The sequence below is a fragment of the Stegostoma tigrinum genome, chromosome 1, assembly GCF_030684315.1.
Source record: "Stegostoma tigrinum isolate sSteTig4 chromosome 1, sSteTig4.hap1, whole genome shotgun sequence".
Taxonomy (NCBI): Eukaryota; Metazoa; Chordata; class Chondrichthyes; order Orectolobiformes; family Stegostomatidae; genus Stegostoma; species Stegostoma tigrinum.
Window position 1 is genome coordinate 148,719,160 of NC_081354.1, and position 17,445 is coordinate 148,736,604.

Below are 17,445 nucleotides of genomic sequence, written 5' to 3' on the forward strand. Positions count from 1 at the left end.
TATGGTACATAATTCAGTTTTTTTTTCAAAAGTTACTATTGAAAGTGCATATTCAGGTACTTGCATCAGGTATTAATGATTCAATGCATTTAAAAAGTTCTCTTCATTGCTGCACATTTCTCTCCCTTCTCCCCACCACCCCCAGGCCAAAGTTTTATTTTTCTTTGCAAACTAATTAAAATCTGTGATCCCTAGTTACCATTTCTCCTGTCAGAGAAATGAGTTTCTTCCTCTCCCCTTCATCAAACTTCCTGGTTATTTTGAAAATCTCAGTTAAATCTCCCTTGAACCTTCCTTCTTCCCTTTTAAGATTCTCCACTCAAAGAATAACTCCAGCTTTTCAAATCACTCCACACAACTGAACTCCCCTATCCTTGCCTCGGTTCCTGTAAATCATCTTAGGTATTTTTAAACATTCATGTGGCCAGTAAAATATGCTGCATCTTGGTGTTTAGTTTTGGGAATTCATTGGAAACGGGAAGAGTGCTGAAAGGCAGTCGTCGAACAGATTTTTTTTTTCTCGGGTACCATTTTTAACCTTCAGAACTGCAGGTCAGCAAAAGATGAAAATTTTCAATAGATCAAACACTTGGAACACCCCCTGAAGGTAGCAATGAAATAGTTGGAGCTGGACAGACCAGTATTGTTGTCCTTTGAGAGATGGGTTCTGTATCAAATTAGTTGAGCTTTGGAAAGATAACAAGCCTGGTGAAATGAGGAGCTCCGTGAACATCGTGACCTGAAAACTTGTTTATATGGCACCCATTTTTCAGATGGTAAATAACCTCAAGTGTCCAATATGGCAAGCAGGAAGCGCACACACACACATTTACTGTGAGAAGTGCACTGCTCACCTTGTTTGAAAATACTGCTGTCTCCAAAGCACACATAGAATTCACACAGATACTTTCTTCCTCCCGTTCTCTACTCCACCCCTGCCACATGCATGCATGGTCTCAGACACTCACCAATTCCCTGTACATTCCTCTTCTTCGGTAACTCCAAAACATCAGTGTGAAATTCTCTTTTTTTCTGGGGGCGGCGGGGGGAGAGAAAGAGAAAATCTGAATCTTACTGACAATGGGAACAGATCCGATCCAATGTGAACATTACTCTGTGAAGCATAGGGTGAAATATTGCTTTATCTCGTAGTAGCTTCTGAGTCTTCACATTCCAAGGTTTGGTGTCTATTGAAAGTACAGCAATCTTTGTTTTAACCAGCAACTTACAAACTGGTAAACTTCATGAACAGTCTCTATACCTCACATTCTGCAAGTTTAATGTATAATCACAATCTCCATGGTGTCTGAGTAGTCAGTTGAGGGTTTGACTGAAAAGGCTGCTGAGTTGTTTTTAAGGCAAAGCTGTATTATTGTTCTTGTGATTTGTGCTGTAAATAAAGTATAATACTGTTTATTCCCCTGGCATTACATCTCTATTCAATATGGACCTTTTGATCAACTGGTTCACTCCTGGCCCCCAGGTATTCGTTAATAAACAGTTTGCCATAGTTTGGATACTGACTAGTTACACACATAAAGAATGAATATGCTGCAAATGAGCTGATACTTGAAGGCAGTGTATTTCCAGTTGTTAACAAAAGCTGAAAATAAGAGATTACACCATTTGGCCCTTCAGCCATTGCATGTAATTATGGTTGATCATTCTACTATCCTGTTGCCTATTTCTCCCCATAGGTAGAGCAAAGTCTGCAGAGGGATACAGATAGTCCTAAGTGAGTGGGCAAAGGTCTGGCAGGTAGAGTACAATGTTGATAAGTGTGAGGTCATCCATTTTGGTTGGAATAACAGCAAAATGAACTATGTTTTAAATGGTAAAAAATGGTGGCGCACAGCTCTGCAAAGGGACCTGGGTGTCCTTGTGCATGAATTGCTGAAGGTGGGATTGTAGGTGCAGCAGGTAATTAAAAAGGCAAATGGAATTTTGTCTGCCATTTAAAAACAGCGAGGCTATGCTGCAGCTGTATAGGGTCCTGGTGAGGCCACACCTGGAGTACTACATACAGTTTTGGTCTCCTTACTTGAGACGAGATATAGTAGCACTGGAGGGGATGCAGAGCTTCACTCAGCTGATTCCAGAGTTGAGAGGGTTGGATTATGAGGAGAGAGTGAGTAGGCTGGGATTATACTCATTGGAATTCAGAAGAATGAGGGCAGATCTTATAGAAACATATAAGATTATGAAGGGAAGAGATAAGGTGGAGGCAGGGAGGTTGTTTCCACTAGCAGGTAAAACTAAGACTAGGGTGCATAGCCTTAAAATAAAGGGAAACAGATGCCGGACTGATGTCAGGAAGACGTTCTTCACCCAAAAGGTTGTGAATCTGTGGAATTCCCTGCCTAGTGAAGCGGTTGAAGCTACCTCGCTGAATATGTTTAAGGCAAGGCTAGATAAATTTTTGAACAGTAAGGGAATTAAGGGTTATGGTGTGGGAGTGGGTAAGTGGAGCTGAGTCTCAAAAAGATCAGCCATGATCTTATTAAATGGCGAGGCAGGCTCAAGAGGCCAGATGGCCTGCTCCTGCACCTAGTTCTTATGTTCTTATATCCTTTGACCTCTTTACCCAAAGAATTATGATCTAACTCCTTTTCAAACATTCAATGTTCTCTGTTTAACCACTTGCAAACACTGACATTCAGACTTAGCCAATTTTGCAGTTGATTCAAACATTGTTTCATTGGTTACTATTCTGTTATCATTTAATTACAAGACATATTGTATGAATATTATACAGCTATAAATTGTAAATAAGCATTATTTACTATTCTCCTGAGATGCATATATTGTCGATTTTAATCCTGATGCTGCCGCTGTGAATGATACAACTAACTTTATTTCTGTCAGGACTCCAAGCAGCAACGTTTTCAGCTGTCCTAGAGATTTTCTTAGGAATATTTGCCAAATAGACAATCCTCAAATGTTTGCATCCTTGCCATATGTTATAAATATAACCGCGATCAACCCTATTGGCAGCAGGACCACATTGTTGGATATTGTGCTACTTGATATCGGTAAGCAATGTTTGTTATCGCACTTGTTTTGTTGCATGTTTAGTTGAAACATAAAATCAAAACATTTTAAAATACTATCCAAACATTTAGTAAATGTTCTTACTTGATTGTAACTCCATGTCATTGTTGTAAAACATGAGCTTTGCTTATATTTTGTAGCTTGGCGAAACTGGTAATAATGATACAGTTATAAACAAAATTATTGCCACAAAACTTGTGACTTTTGGAACATTTGTAGTTAGAGCCAAATCAAGCTGTAATAAGACAAATCCAATGGGGGAGATGTTCAGTAGCTAACTTGGAGCTTAAATAGGCCACGTGGCCCACTGAGTTTGGTTAACAATTTGGTAATATCGTGGTTGATCTAATCCGATTATCTTCAGCACCATTTTCCTGCCTTCTCCCCATACTACTTGATTCCTTTACTGATGACAAGTCTGCCTGTTGTAGCTTTGTATATTCATAGTGACCCGGTCATGACAGCTCTCAACAGTAAAGATCTGCTAACCTCTGAGAAGAAATTCCAACTATCTTGACATAAATGGGCCACCCTTATACTGAGGCTACACCTTCTGGTCCTAGACTCTTCCACAAGAGGAAACGAGTTCTCCATAGTCTCCCAAGAATCTTGTGTTTGAATAAGGTCTCCTCTCATTCTCCTAAACTCTAATGAGCATGGACCTAACCACTAAACCTCTCCTCAGAAGAAAATCCCCAAATCTTGCTCGTTTTGAACAGCCAAAGGAATATGCTACATGATTCAGTCTAGTCTCTGGGATATACGGTCTACCTACCAGACTTTAAGGGGCAGCACAGCGGTTCAATGGTTAGCACTGCTACCTCACAGCACCAGGGACCTGAGTTTGATTCCTCCAACAATGATTAGTTTGCATGTTCCTCCTGTGCCTACAGGCTACCTTCAGGTACTTTGGTTTCCTCCCACAGTCCAAAGATATGCAAATTAGGTGGATTGGCCATGGGAAATGCAGAGTTACAGGGATAGGGTAAGGGTGTGGGTCTGGGTGGGATACTCTTCGGAGGATTTTGTTCTGTTTGTTCATGGGATGAGGGCATCACTGGCGAGGCCAGTATTTACTGCCCATCCCTAATTGCCGAGAGAGCAGTAGAGCCAACCACATTGTTGTGGGGCTGGAGTCACATGTAGACCAGACCAGACCAGATAAGGATAGCAGTTTCCTTCCCTAAAGGACATTAGTGAACCTGAGGGGTTTTTCCGACAATTGACAATGGATTCTTGGTCATCATTCGACTCTTAATTCCACATTTCTTTTTCTATTGAATTCAAATTCCACCATCTGCTATGATAGAATTTGAACCCGGGTGCCCAGGATATTACTTGAGTCTCTATATTAATAGTACAGCGACAATACCAATAAAGCCATCATCCTCCCTAAATGTTGGTGTAAACTCAATGGGCCAAATGGCCTGTTTCCACACTGTAAGGATTCTATGAAGAATTACACTTCGCAGACAAAAAAAAACTTTTGCCTGTTCCATCTCAACAAAATAGGTGATGCCAATTGTTGGTTTTCTCAGAAATGTCCCAATCCATCAGTCAACCGTTTTGAAATTTAAACCAAGCTTGGCAGTTAACAGACAATGATCATCAACTATTGCATTCCCTTTGCCAGTGCCTCTACCAGAGCTCTCTTGTCAAAAACCAGCACTTTTCTTTCGTACACCATATTTTTTCTTTACTCCCTTGTGAATTGTTTTGTTGCGTGCAAGATGAATGTCTTCAATCTGCTTTTTTTTAAAAAGAAATACTAAATTTTGGATTTGTCAGAGAGAAATTTACCAGGATATTGCCTGGTGTGGAGAGTTTTACTTGAGATTAGATAGACCATGGTTGTTTTCCTTTGAGCAGAGGAGAGGGATTAGGGGAGGGCAAACACACATGGTTCAGATATATAGTATTATAAGAAGCGTAAATGAGGTAAAGAAGAAGGAACTTTACCACTTAAGAAGGGAGAACAATGATCGAGGGGCAGAGATTTAAGATGAGGGGCAGGAGGTTTAGAGGAGATGCTAGGAACAATATTTTGAACTAGAGGGTGGTGAGATTCTGGAACTTGTTGCCTATGAAGATTGTAGAGGCAGGAACCCTCCTATCGTTTAAGTTTTTTAGATGCACACTTATGGTGCCAGTCATATCATGCAACGGACCAATTGATGGAAATGCAATTAAAATAATGAGGGGTTGTTTTTGATTGCTGCAGACCCAGTGGGTCAAAAGGCCTTTTTCTGTGCCGTGGACCTCCATAATGCTAAAGATTTTTTTTTTGTTTGCTTATTATTGTTTTAGTTCAGCCGGATCCACCTGTAAATGTAACTGCTGAACCTGTTTTTGGATCTCCTAGAAGAATCAAAGTGCAGTGGGAGTATCCACCATCATGGGGGTCACAGTTCAAATTAAAATTTGTCCTTGAATACAAACTCCTGCGATATAATTTCTGGTCGAGGGTGAGTTCACCAGTGGTTTGAGATTACTTGTGGGTTGCATTGGCTTGTCTGGTACTGAATTTAGAGATTTGTTGATAGTTTTCTTCTACTGCAGTATTTGTGTGTGTTTATTTTAAAGAACAGTCTTTATGCTAGCATAAACTCTGCCATTATGCTCTTGGGATGGGCACATTGTAATCCCGTTTATTGTAGAATAGAAAAAAATTATTGAGGCAACATGCAAAACTGCCTGTTCTTAATTCCTGTGTCAATCTAAGAATTGCAAAGTACACCTGTTGCTGTTGACACCTATTCTTAATTTCAGTAGATCCTACATGGGTTTTAATCTTCTGACAATATAATTTTATTAAGGTCTGTTGTATTTGTAGAGTGGAAAAATTATTCAATGGATACCTTGTTTATATTTAAGTTTTTTTATTACTAATTTAAGACTTGAAAATTTGTTAATGCTCTAATTCATTTTGTACTATGAAAGCAGCTATTGCAAAAAAGTCGTCCAGCTGAGTTATTTCAGATTCTCCAGCATCGGCAGTTCCTACTATCTCTGTTGCAAAAAAAGTCGTTGGTATCTCTTTCTTTTGTTTTGCCCGTGTGCTCATTCTAGAAAGAGGGAAGACATTAATTCTGAGGAAATTTAGATTCACTAGCTGATTCATGGAGTTTTTTTTTCAGCTTTTTTTCTGGTGATGGAGAACTTGATGTAGCAGTTTTATTGCAAGTGTGGATTCTATCCGAACAAAATTAGGCTTGTCCCAAAAGAACATAATAAATAGAGGTCAGAGTACACCATTGGACAATCATGGCTGATCGTTAATTCAACTCCACTTTCCCGACAGTTCCCTACATCCTGGTCTATCACAGCCTTGAATATATTCAGCAATGAAGCATCCGTAAGCTTCTTAGATACAGATGCTTCATAACTCGTGTGGAAAAAAATATATAATTGTAGTCGTAAATGACAAAACACTAATCTTGAGATTGTAACCCTATGTTCCAGATCCTTTGAACCAGAGGGTGGTGAGAATCTGGAACTTGTTGCCAGATCCAGGCTATGGGAAACTCCTATCTTTTAGGCAGTCCCTTAGGTTCAAGCATAGATTTGCTATGGTTTGGTGTTTTCTGAGATAGCTGATGTGCAACCTTGCCACTTGTAGATAAGTAATGTTTGAAAGTTCAGCCTTCTCTGTCCAACATTTCAACTTTGCTTTTGCAAGAATGAACCTTGTGTCCTATAATTGGTCACAAGTTAGAGATTGCCTTTAGTCAGCAGGGATGTCACATGTCTTCAGAAATACTTTGAGAATGTCCTGAAATTTTCTACGACAAATACGCTCTGCGTGGAGCAAGAGTCTAATGTCGGGCGTATGAACAACATGTGCTGGCCAGTGGAACTAATTTGAGCAATTAGCATCTCGATACTAGGCTCATTGGCGAAGTCAAGTTGATGCTGTTGGACTGCCTTTCTTGCCACCAAATGGCAGCAGTTATCCTGCCCTTTGAAGTACATACAGTAGGCTGCAGCAAGTACTCCACAGTGCAAGCTATGCACTAAGCCATGCCTTTAGACTCAGGTTTAAGATCCTGATTCTCCATACTCTTTTTGTCAATCCCTCAAAGGCTGAAGTGGCACTTTGATTTTGCCTTCCCAAGCAATTAGAAATGTTCCACATTTTTGGTATCTCAATCTCTGTACCTCCTTCAGCGTCTTGTTTATTTCAATGAACATAGAACATTACAGCACAGTACAGGCCCTTCAACCCTTGATGTTGTGCCGAGCTGTCATACTTATCTGAAGCCCATCTAACCTACACTATTCAATGTACGTCCATATGCTTGTCCAATAATGACTTAAATGTACTTAAAGTTGGCGCAGCTACTACCGTTGCAGGCAAAGCGTTCCATTCCCTTACCACTCTCTGAGTAAAGAAACTACCTCTGACATCTGTTCTATATCTTTCACCCCTCAATTTAAAGCTATGCCCTCTCGTGCTCGCCGTCACCGTCCGAGGAAAAAGGCTCTCCCTATCTACTCTGTCTAATGAGACCATGTCTCCTTCTTCTCAACTCCAAAGACAATAGGTGCAAATTACATAATTCGACTCTCTCCTGTGAATCAGTGTTTTTTTTTTGTGTTCATTCATCGGATATGGGTTTCACTGGCTGGGCCACCATTTATTATTGCTCTGCCCTTGTTGCTTTGAAGAAGATAGGGGTGAGCTGCCTTCTTTAACCCCTGAAGTCCATGTGCTGTAGGTGTACTCCTTAGGAAGGCAATTCCAGGATTTTAACCCAGCATCAGTGATATCTTTCCAAGTCAAGATGATGAGTGGCTTAGAGGGGAGCTAGGAGATGGCGGTGATCCCATATATGTGCTGCTCTTGTCCTTTTAGCAGTGGTGGAGGGATTAGATATTTATGGACATTGTGCAAATCGGATGACTGCTTTGTTATAGATGGTGTCAGGCTTCTTGAGTGTTGTTGGCAGAGCACTCCTCCAGGCAAATGGGGAGTGCTGCTTCCAAATTAAGTGCATTCTTTCTTAATTTTAAAAATTATGCTAAGGACTCCAGGTCTAGTTTCACGAAAACCTTGTACATTTGTGCCTCAACTATTTTTACTGCTGCTTTCTCTGCCCATTCCTTTCACCCCTGTCCTACTCCTTTTGTAATTACCTTTATTTAATCTAAGCACAGTTGATTCTGATCCACGTTCCTCCCTCTCAAACTGAATCCTAATTCTACCATTAAACTCTTTTCACTGTTTTCCAGGTGATCTGACATTTATTAAACCTGCCTCATTAATATCACCAGATTCAAAGTAGCCGGATCCCTGGTTGGATTTACAACATAATGTATTTGGAATATGTCACATCTATGCTGTATAATTCCTCAGCCAATCTATCCCATCTTTGTGAAGGTTAAAGTTACCCATGAATTATGTACTGCCTTTGTAGATGCCATATGACCTAATTTTGTTTTCTCTGTCCCACCACATAACCACTGTTAGAGGGCCTCTGTAGACCACTCTCTCCAGTGTCCTTTATTTCTTGCCTCCACCCTTTTGGATTCTGTCTCCTGATCCAAGATCATTTCTTGCTATCACACATAATCCATCCAAGATCAGAAGTCAGACAACATGAGGTTATAGTCCAACATGTTTATTTGAAATCACAAGCTTTCAGGGCATAGCCCCTTCGTCATGGGTTCGTCCAGCTCTGCGCCTTGTTGTCTCTCAATTCATTTGTTTTGTTCTGAAAAGTACACACTTTCAGTAAAGACTTATTAAGTTTGCCTTTTTACCACTTTTTCCTCTTGATCCTATTTAGTGCTATTTTTCTACGCTTGTAGACAGTTCTGATTACCCCATGTCTGATTACTCTTTTATCTCTTTAGAACACACAGGATGCAAATGGACCCTTCAGTCCAACCAGTCCATGCAAACATAATCCCAAACTAAACTAGTCCCACCTGCTTGATCCTGACCATATCATCAGAATGAACTTACTGATGAAGTGGTGGATGTGGGTACAATTACAAAGTTTTAAAAAACATTTGGATCAATATAGGAATAGGAAAGGTTTGGAGGGATATGATCAGGAGCAAGCAGGTGGGACTAGTTTAATTTGGGATTATGTTTCCATGGACTGGTCGGACTGAAAGGTCTGTTTCCATGCTGTATGTCTCTAAGATAAACAGTAATCAGACATGGAGTAATAAGAACTATGTAGAAAAATAGCACTAAATAGGATGAAGAGTCTTGGCCCGAAACGTCAGCCTTCCTGCTCCTAAGATGCTGCTTGGTCTGCTGTGTTCATCCAGTTCCACACCTTGTTGTCTCGGATTCTCCAACATCTGCAGTTTCCATTATCTCTCATACCTAGTAACATCCCGGTAAATCTCTTCTGAACCCTCTCCAGCTTGATAAAATCCTTCCTATAACTGGATGACCAGAATTGGACATAGTATTCCAGAAGAGGCCTCACCAATGTCCTGTACAACCTCAACATAAATGTCCTAACTAATATACACAAAGGACTGAGCAATGAAGGCAAGCATGCCAAATGCCTTTTTAACCATCCCATCTGTATGTAACACCAAACTTTAGAGAATTATGTAACTGCACCCTAGGTTCCTGTGTTCCACAACACTACCCAAGGCCCTCCCATTAATTGTATAAACCCTACTTTTGCTTGTTGTACCAAAAACGCAATATCTCTCATTTATCCAGATTGAACTCCATCTGCAATTTCTTAGCCCATTGACCCATTTGATGAAGATCCTTTTGTAAGCTTAGAAAACCCCCTTCACTGCCAACAATGCCATCAATTTTGGTGTCATCTGGAAACTTACTAACCATGCCTTCTATATTCTCATTCAAATCGTTTATATAAATGTCAAACGAAAGAGGACCCAGAACGAAAGAGGGCGCAGAAGGCGGCACAGTGACTCGGTGGTTAGCACTGCAGCCTCACAGCACCAGGGACCCAGGTTCGATTCCAGCCTCTGGCAACTGTCTGTGCGGAGTTTGCACATTCTCCCTGGGTCTGTACGGGTTTCCTCTGGGTGTTCTGGTTTCCTCCCACAGTCCAAAGATGTGCAGGCTAGGTGGTTTGGCCATGGTATATTGCCCGTAGTGTTCAGGGGTGTGTGCATTATAGGGGGATGGGTTTGGGTGGGATGCTCCAAAGGGCGGTGTGGACTTGTTGGGTTGAAGGGCCTGTTTCCACACTGTAGGGAATCTAATCTAAAACACTGCTGGTCACAGGCTTTTAGTCCGAAAAACAACTCTTCACAATTCGTCTTTGTCTCCTGCCCTTAAGCCAATTATTTATCCAATTGGCAAACTCACCCTGAATCCATATGACCTAACTTTACTAATTAGTCTACCACGCAGAACCTTGGCAAAGGCTTTACTAAAATCCAAATAAACAACATCTCCTGCTCTGCTATCATCAACCTTCTTGGTAACTTATGTGAAAAACATAATCAAGTTTTTGAGACATGATTTTCCTTGTACAAAACCATGCTATCTCTAATTAATTTTTGTCTCTCTAAATGTCCACTAATCCTATCTTTTGTAATCACCTCCAACAATTTACCCACAACCAAAGACAGGCTTTCAAGTCTATAGTTTCCTGGTTTCTCATAACCTTTCTTAAACAAAAGTACAACATTAGCCACCCTCCAGTTGTCAGGCATCTCACCAATAGTTACAGATGATGCAAATATTTCTGCAAGGGATCTCGTAATTTCCTCCCCGACTTCCAACATTCTGGGATATATTAGGTTGGGTCCTGGAGATTTATCTACCTTTTACATTCTCTAAGACCTCCTGAACCACCTCTTCAGTAATGTGAACTTTTCTAAAAAAAATCAAAGCTTATTTCCCTACATTCTCTAGACTCCATTTCTTTTTCTACAGTAAAAACTGATATGAAATATTCATTTAGAGTCTTCCTCATCTCCTGGGGTTCAACACAATGACAACCTCCTTGATCTTTTAGAGGCCCAACACCATCTCAAGTTACCCTCTTGCTCTTCATGTATTTGTAGAAACTCTTTGGGTTATCTTATCTGTCAATGCTATCTCACACCCCTCTTTGCCTTCCTGATTTCTCTCTCAATTCTTGATATTAAGAGATTCAATTGAACCAAATTGTCTGTATCTTTTAAAAATTCCTTTATTCTTGACTAGAACCTCAATATCTTTATTCATCTGCTGTTCCTTAATCTTACTAGCCTTACCCTACAGTCTAACAGGAACAAAATGCCTTTGAACTCTCGTCATCACTCTTGAAAGGCTCCCACTTATCAGATGTTCTTTTACCTGTGAACAGTCTGCTCCAATCAACTTTGAAAGTTCTCTTCTCATTCCATTTAAAATTTGCCTTATTCCAATTAAAAACTTCAATTTTTATGGAAGGCGTATCCTTTTCCATAACCATTTTGAAACTAATAGAATTACGATTGCTTGACCCAAGGTGTTCCCCCACTTTTACTTCTGTCATCTGCCCTGCCTTATTGTCCTAAAGAAGGTCTAGTTTTGCTCCTTTCCTAGTAGGCACATCCACATACCGATTAAAATTTTTTTGAGTACATTTGACAAATTCTTCACCATCCAAACCTTTAACACTATCGTAATCCCAGTCAATGTTTGGAAAATTAACAACCCCATTATTACAACATTATTATGCTTTCGATATAATATATATGATTTCCCTACATATTTGTTTCTCAATTCCCCTCCCTTTATTGTGGGTGGGGTCTATAGTACAAACCCATCAGTGATCCGACTCCCACAGCTACCTAGAATACACCTCCTCCCACCCACCCTCCTGCAAAATTTCCATCCCCTATTCCCAATTCCTCCGCCTCCGCCGCATCTGCTCCCACGATAAGACATTCCACTCCCGCATATCCCAGATGTCCAAGTTCTTCAAGGACCGCAACTTTCCCCCCACAGTGATCGAGAACGCCCTTGACCGCGTCTCCCGTATTTCCCGCTACACATCCCTCACACCCCGCCCCCGCCACAACCGCCCTAAGAGCATCCCCCTCGTTCTCACACACCACCCTACCAACCTCCGGATACAACGCATCATCCTCCGACACTTTCGCCATTTACAATCCGACCCCACCACCCAAGACATTTTTCCATCCCCACCCCTGTCTGCTTTCCGGAGAGACCACTCTCTCCGTGACTCCCTTGTTCGCTCCACACTGCCCTCCAACCCCACCACACCCGGCACCTTCCCCTGCAACCGCAGGAAATACTACACTTGCCCCCACACTTCCTCCCTCACCCTTATCCCAGGCCCCAAGATGACATTCCACATTAAGCAGAGGTTCACCTGCACATCTGCCAATGTGGTATACTGCATCCACTGTACCCGGTGTGGCTTCCTCTACATTGGGGAAACCAAGCGGAGGCTTGGAGACCGCTTTGCAGAACACCTCCGCTCAGTTCGCAACAAACAACTGCACCTCCCAGTCGCAAACCATTTCCACTCCCCCTCCCATTCTCTAGATGACATGTCCATCATGGACCTCCTGCACTGCCACAATGATGCCACCCGAAGGCTGCAGGAACAGCAACTTTGTATTCCGCCTGGGAACCCTGCAGCCTAACGGTATCAATGTGGACTTCAGCAGTTTCAAAATCTCCCCATCCCCTACTGCATCCCTAACCCAGCCCAGTTCATCCCCTCCCCCCACAACCAGCCCAACTCTCCACCCCCCCCCCCCCAACCCACTGCATCCCAAAACCAGTCCAACCTGTCTGTGCCTCCCTAACCGGTTCTTCCTCTCACCCATCCCTTCCTCCCACCCCAAGCCGCTCCCCCATCTACCTACTAACCTCATCCCACCTCCTTGACCTGTCCGTCTTCCCTGGACTGACCTATCCCCTCCCTACCTCCCCACCTATACTCTCTCCACCTATCTTCTTTACTCTCCATCTTCGGTCCGCCTCCCCCTCTCTCCCTATTTATTCCAGTTCCCCCCTCCCCATCCCCCTCTCTGATGAAGGGTCTAGGCCTGAAACGTCAGCTTTTGTGCTCCTGAGATGCTGCTTGGCCTGCTGTGTTCATCCAGCCTCACATTTTATCTTAGTGATCTATTCATTCTTACTTGTAATTTCTACCCTTTTATTATCATTGGACAATTTTTCAGAAACATCTTCCCATGTAGTAATGTATTCCTTAATCAAAACATTACCCCCCCCCCCTCCTTTCTTGCCTCCTTTTCTATTCTTCCTATAGCATCTAAAGCTGGGAACACAGAGCTGCCAGTCTGGGCCATCTGTTAGCCAAGTTTCTGTAATGGCTATGACATTCCAACCCCACATTCTTAAACATGCCCTGAGTTCAGCAGCCTTACCTGTAAGGCACCTTGCATTTAAATAAATGCAGTTTAGTTCTAGAATTAGTACACATTCTGACTCTGTCTTATGTTTGCTTTCTATTTGATGTGTTCTCCTCACATTCATCCCATCAATCCTTCTATTTACACTGCTACTTAGAATTTCTCCACTTGCCTTTTCTATCAGTATAAAGTCTCCCTACTAAGATACTGGTCCCCTTCCACTTCAGGTTAGACCCATTCTTTTTGAACAGGTCTTTTTTTTTATCCCAAAAGATGTTCCAGTTGTCCAAAAACCTGAAACCCTGAAGAATACACCATCTCTTCAGCCATTGATTTATGTCCTTTTAAGCTTCTGTTCCTTTCCTCATTTGAGTTTGGCGTGAGGATAAAATCAGAAATTGCTACTTTTAAGGTTTTATTCTTTATTCTTCATTCTTCTACCAAACCTCTTAAATCCATTCTGTACTGCTTTAATCTTTTCCCTAAAAATGTCATTCCTACCAAATGTGAACAGTAATTTCAGGTTTCTCAATATCACCTTTGACAGTATGCTTGAAATGTTTAGAAAAGTCCTTAATCCTAGCAACAAACATCCAAATTATATGCTCACTGCCACAGAATTGCCTTTTTAGGCCCCTAACAGGAGAATCCCTGATAGCAATAATTCTATTAAATCTTGTCAAATGCTGCCTAATGTAAGAATTGTTCCAAGTGTCCAATAACTGACTGGTCCTTCCATCTTCCTCAAAGAGACTGCTACCTTCAACTTCTTGAGTCATACTAATTGGAATAACCACGAACACAAAGAAACTGGGTACAAAAAAAAACCAATTTAATCAATTTTATGTCTCCAGAAATATTGTAGATGGACAGCCAGTGGCTGTAGTGGCAGAGTGGAGTTTCAATTCAGTGGAAAAGTACTCAGACTTGAGGCAGAAGATTGTGGATTCAGAACGGGCGGCTCAAACAAAAGTCAGAGGTTTTTTTTAGAACCAGGCAGCATTGTTGATTCTTCTCATCTGCTGCAATATTGACTGACAAGCTGCAGTTGAATTATGTGAACGTTTCGCAATGTTTTTTCAGGATTTCCACAATCTTTCTACAAAATCAGAGGTGCTGCCTTTTCAGAAAAGCTGTCAAACAGAGGTCTGCCCTCTTAAGTGGAACTGAGAAATCCCACAGCACTAAGAAGAACAAGATAATAAAATGTGAGGCTGGATGAACACAGCAGGCCAAGCAGCATCCCAGGAGCACAAAAGCTGACGTTTCGGGCCTAGACCCTTCATCAGAGAGGGGGATGGGGGGAGGGAACTGGAATAAATAGGGAGAGAGGGGGAGGCGGACCGAAGATGGAGAGTAAAGAAGATAGGTGGAGAGGGTGTAGGTGGGGAGGTAGGGAGGGGATAGGTCAGTCCAGGGAAGACGGACAGGTCAAGGAGGTGGGATGAGGTTAGTTGGGGGTGCGGCTTGGGGTGGGAGGAAGGGATGGGTGAGAGGAAGAACCGGTTAGGGAGGCAGAGACAGGTTGGACTGGTTTTGGGATGCAGTGGGTGGGGGGGAAGAGCTGGGCTGGTTGTGTGGTGCAGTGGGGGGAGGGGATGAACTGGGCTGGTTTGGGGATGCAGTGGGGGAAGGGGAGATTTTGAAACTGGTGAAGTCCACATTGATACCATATGGCTGCAGGGTTCCCAACTCCCCTTCCCCCACTGCATCCCTAAACCAGCCCAGTTCATCCCCTCCCCCCACTGCACCACACAACCAGCCCAGCTCTTCCCCCCCCCACCCACTGCATCCCAAAACCAGTCCAACCTGTCTCTGCCTCCCTAACCGGTTCTTCCTCTCACCCATCCCTTCCTCCCACCCCAAGCCGCACCCCCAGCTACCTACTAACCTCATCCCACCTCCTTGACCTGTCCGTCTTCCCTGGACTGACCTATCCCCTCCCTACCTCCCCACCTACACCCTCTCCACCTATCTTCTTTACTCTCCATCTTCGGTCCGCCTCCCCCTCTCTCCCTATTTATTCCAGTTCCCTCCCCCCATCCCCCTCTCTGATGAAGGGTCTAGGCCCGAAACGTCAGCTTTTGTGCTCCTGGGATGCTGCTTGGCCTGCTGTGTTCATCCAGCCTCACATTTTATTATCTTGGAATCTCCAGCATCTGCAGTTCCCATTATCTCTGGCACTAAGAAGAACAGTAGCTCTTCCAGATAGTTTAATCAACCTGTTCAGATAAGCTGTGACCCACCAGTGAAACAGGTGGGACAGGCCTCTTATCCCAAACATAGAGACATTACAACTGCAGCATGAAAGCCCTAAAATGTAGCTGTTCTAATGTGCTGGCCAACATTAATGCTTTAATTAGTATCACTAAGGTAGATTATCTGCATAATTATCTAATTACTGTTCATGCACCCTTCCATACAAGTTAACAGGTTTTTCTCTTCAAATCACTACAGCAATTAAATTTCACAAGTACTTCACAGGCTCATTAACATTTTATTGCCTCAGGTTATATTTAAGTTCTGCACAAAAACAAAATATTGCAAGCTGCCTGATTTGAGGTATTTCCAGCATCTTCTATTTTTATGTCTTTAAAAACAAAATTCTTTCTTGGAATGTGTGTGTCACTGGCAAGACCAGCGTTTGTTGTTAATCCTGAATTTCCCTTGAACTCAATGGCATGCTAGGCCCTTTCAGAAAGCAGTTCTGTTACCTGCATTGCAGTGGATTTGCAGTCATGTCGGCCTGACTAGGGAATGGTATTAGTGAAATGATGGGCTTTTATGATAATAGTCCCCATACTGAGATTACATTTAATTTTAGATTTATTAACAGAATCGAAAACCACCAGTTGCCATAGCTGAAACTGTGCCTTCAGAGCATTGGCCTTGGTCTCTGGATTACTAGTTCAGAGACATGATCAGTGCATTCCTATCCGCGAGGTACTGATTTCTGATACAGGCAAGGATCAGGAGAGCTGACTTTCAGTCCCAGCTGCTCCAGAGATGTGTAATAACATCTATGTATCAATGGTTGATTATAAAATCACTATGGACAAGGAACTTGATAAACACATTAACACCGATTTAAAGCTATTATTTTCTGCCAGATATATTTTTCATCTGGAAAACTCTTCTGCAGTAATGTAATTGCAAAACAATTACAGCAAGGAAAGAAACTATTCAGCCTGTCAAATTCCGGCCAGCTCTCTGCAACAGCAAGTTAGCTCATCCTGTTCTCTGATACTTCTCAAATATTTTCCATTCAGAAGCTTACCCAATTTCATCTTGCCAGCCAGGATATATGTCCCTGCTACCCTTTCATATTCTGCATCTCAGATCCTGACTGTGCACTTTTTTTAAAGAAAATTCTTTCCTCACGTTGCTTTGCAAATCATTGTTAATCACAATCTTCTGGCCTTCTACCAAAAATGTATCACTTCAACTTCTCTGTCAAGAATATAATATTTTGCCATTGGTCTAATCCCACCTCAACAAATGCAACTTCTGTCAGTGTGCTGCATTTGTGATTGTACTGAGGAGTCTATACAGGTCGCCAAAACAAAATATGCAGTGGTGATGATTTGTGAAGTGGAGTAAAACAGGATGTTAATTCAGCCTGCAGTTTATACTTTACACGGACATCACTTTCACAACATAATATTTACCAGCAAAGAACGTTGATGTTAGAATGAGGCTTAGACTACTCAGAATAATCACTGCAAAATAGTAGTGAACTCAACATTTGGAATCCTTCCAGATTTTTACTTTCATTTCCTTTACCAGTTGGATACTAAAATGACGACAGAAATCATCACTGATGCCATTGCTGCTCAGTTGTGTGCAATTCGTGTCAAAGCAAGAGATTTTTTTGACAATGGTAAATGGAGTGATTGGAGTTCGGAAGTACTTGTCACACCATGGATTGGTAAGCATAATTTATGGATACGGCTACAAAATCATTTGAACTGTTGGTTCAGTTGAACCGGTCTTATATACAATTAGGGTGAATTGCATAGCCACATGACACGTGTATATGTACACTTGTTTGAGAATTGCGTGACACAC

General features: G+C 42.0%; 1 protein-coding gene and 1 long non-coding RNA gene across 3 annotated transcripts in view; one reads left to right on the forward strand and one right to left on the reverse strand.

The window, feature by feature from the left end:
* The window catches only part of LOC132210066 (uncharacterized), a 56,134-nt gene extending 55,104 nt beyond the window's left edge, over positions 1-1,030 (reverse strand). Inside the window, exon 1 of the long non-coding RNA XR_009446253.1 lies at positions 969-1,030. This is a non-coding gene — a long non-coding RNA (uncharacterized LOC132210066). The remainder of the gene's footprint in view (positions 1-968) is intronic.
* il11ra (interleukin 11 receptor, alpha) overlaps positions 1-17,445 on the forward strand; it is a 104,182-nt gene that overhangs the window by 73,214 nt on the left and 13,523 nt on the right. For both annotated transcript variants that reach the window (XM_059649249.1, XM_059649253.1), the window contains exons 6-8: positions 2,866-3,032; positions 5,359-5,516; positions 17,164-17,305. In XM_059649249.1, coding sequence (XP_059505232.1) covers positions 2,866-3,032; positions 5,359-5,516; positions 17,164-17,305 — 467 coding nt within the window. The remainder of the gene's footprint in view (positions 1-2,865; positions 3,033-5,358; positions 5,517-17,163; positions 17,306-17,445) is intronic.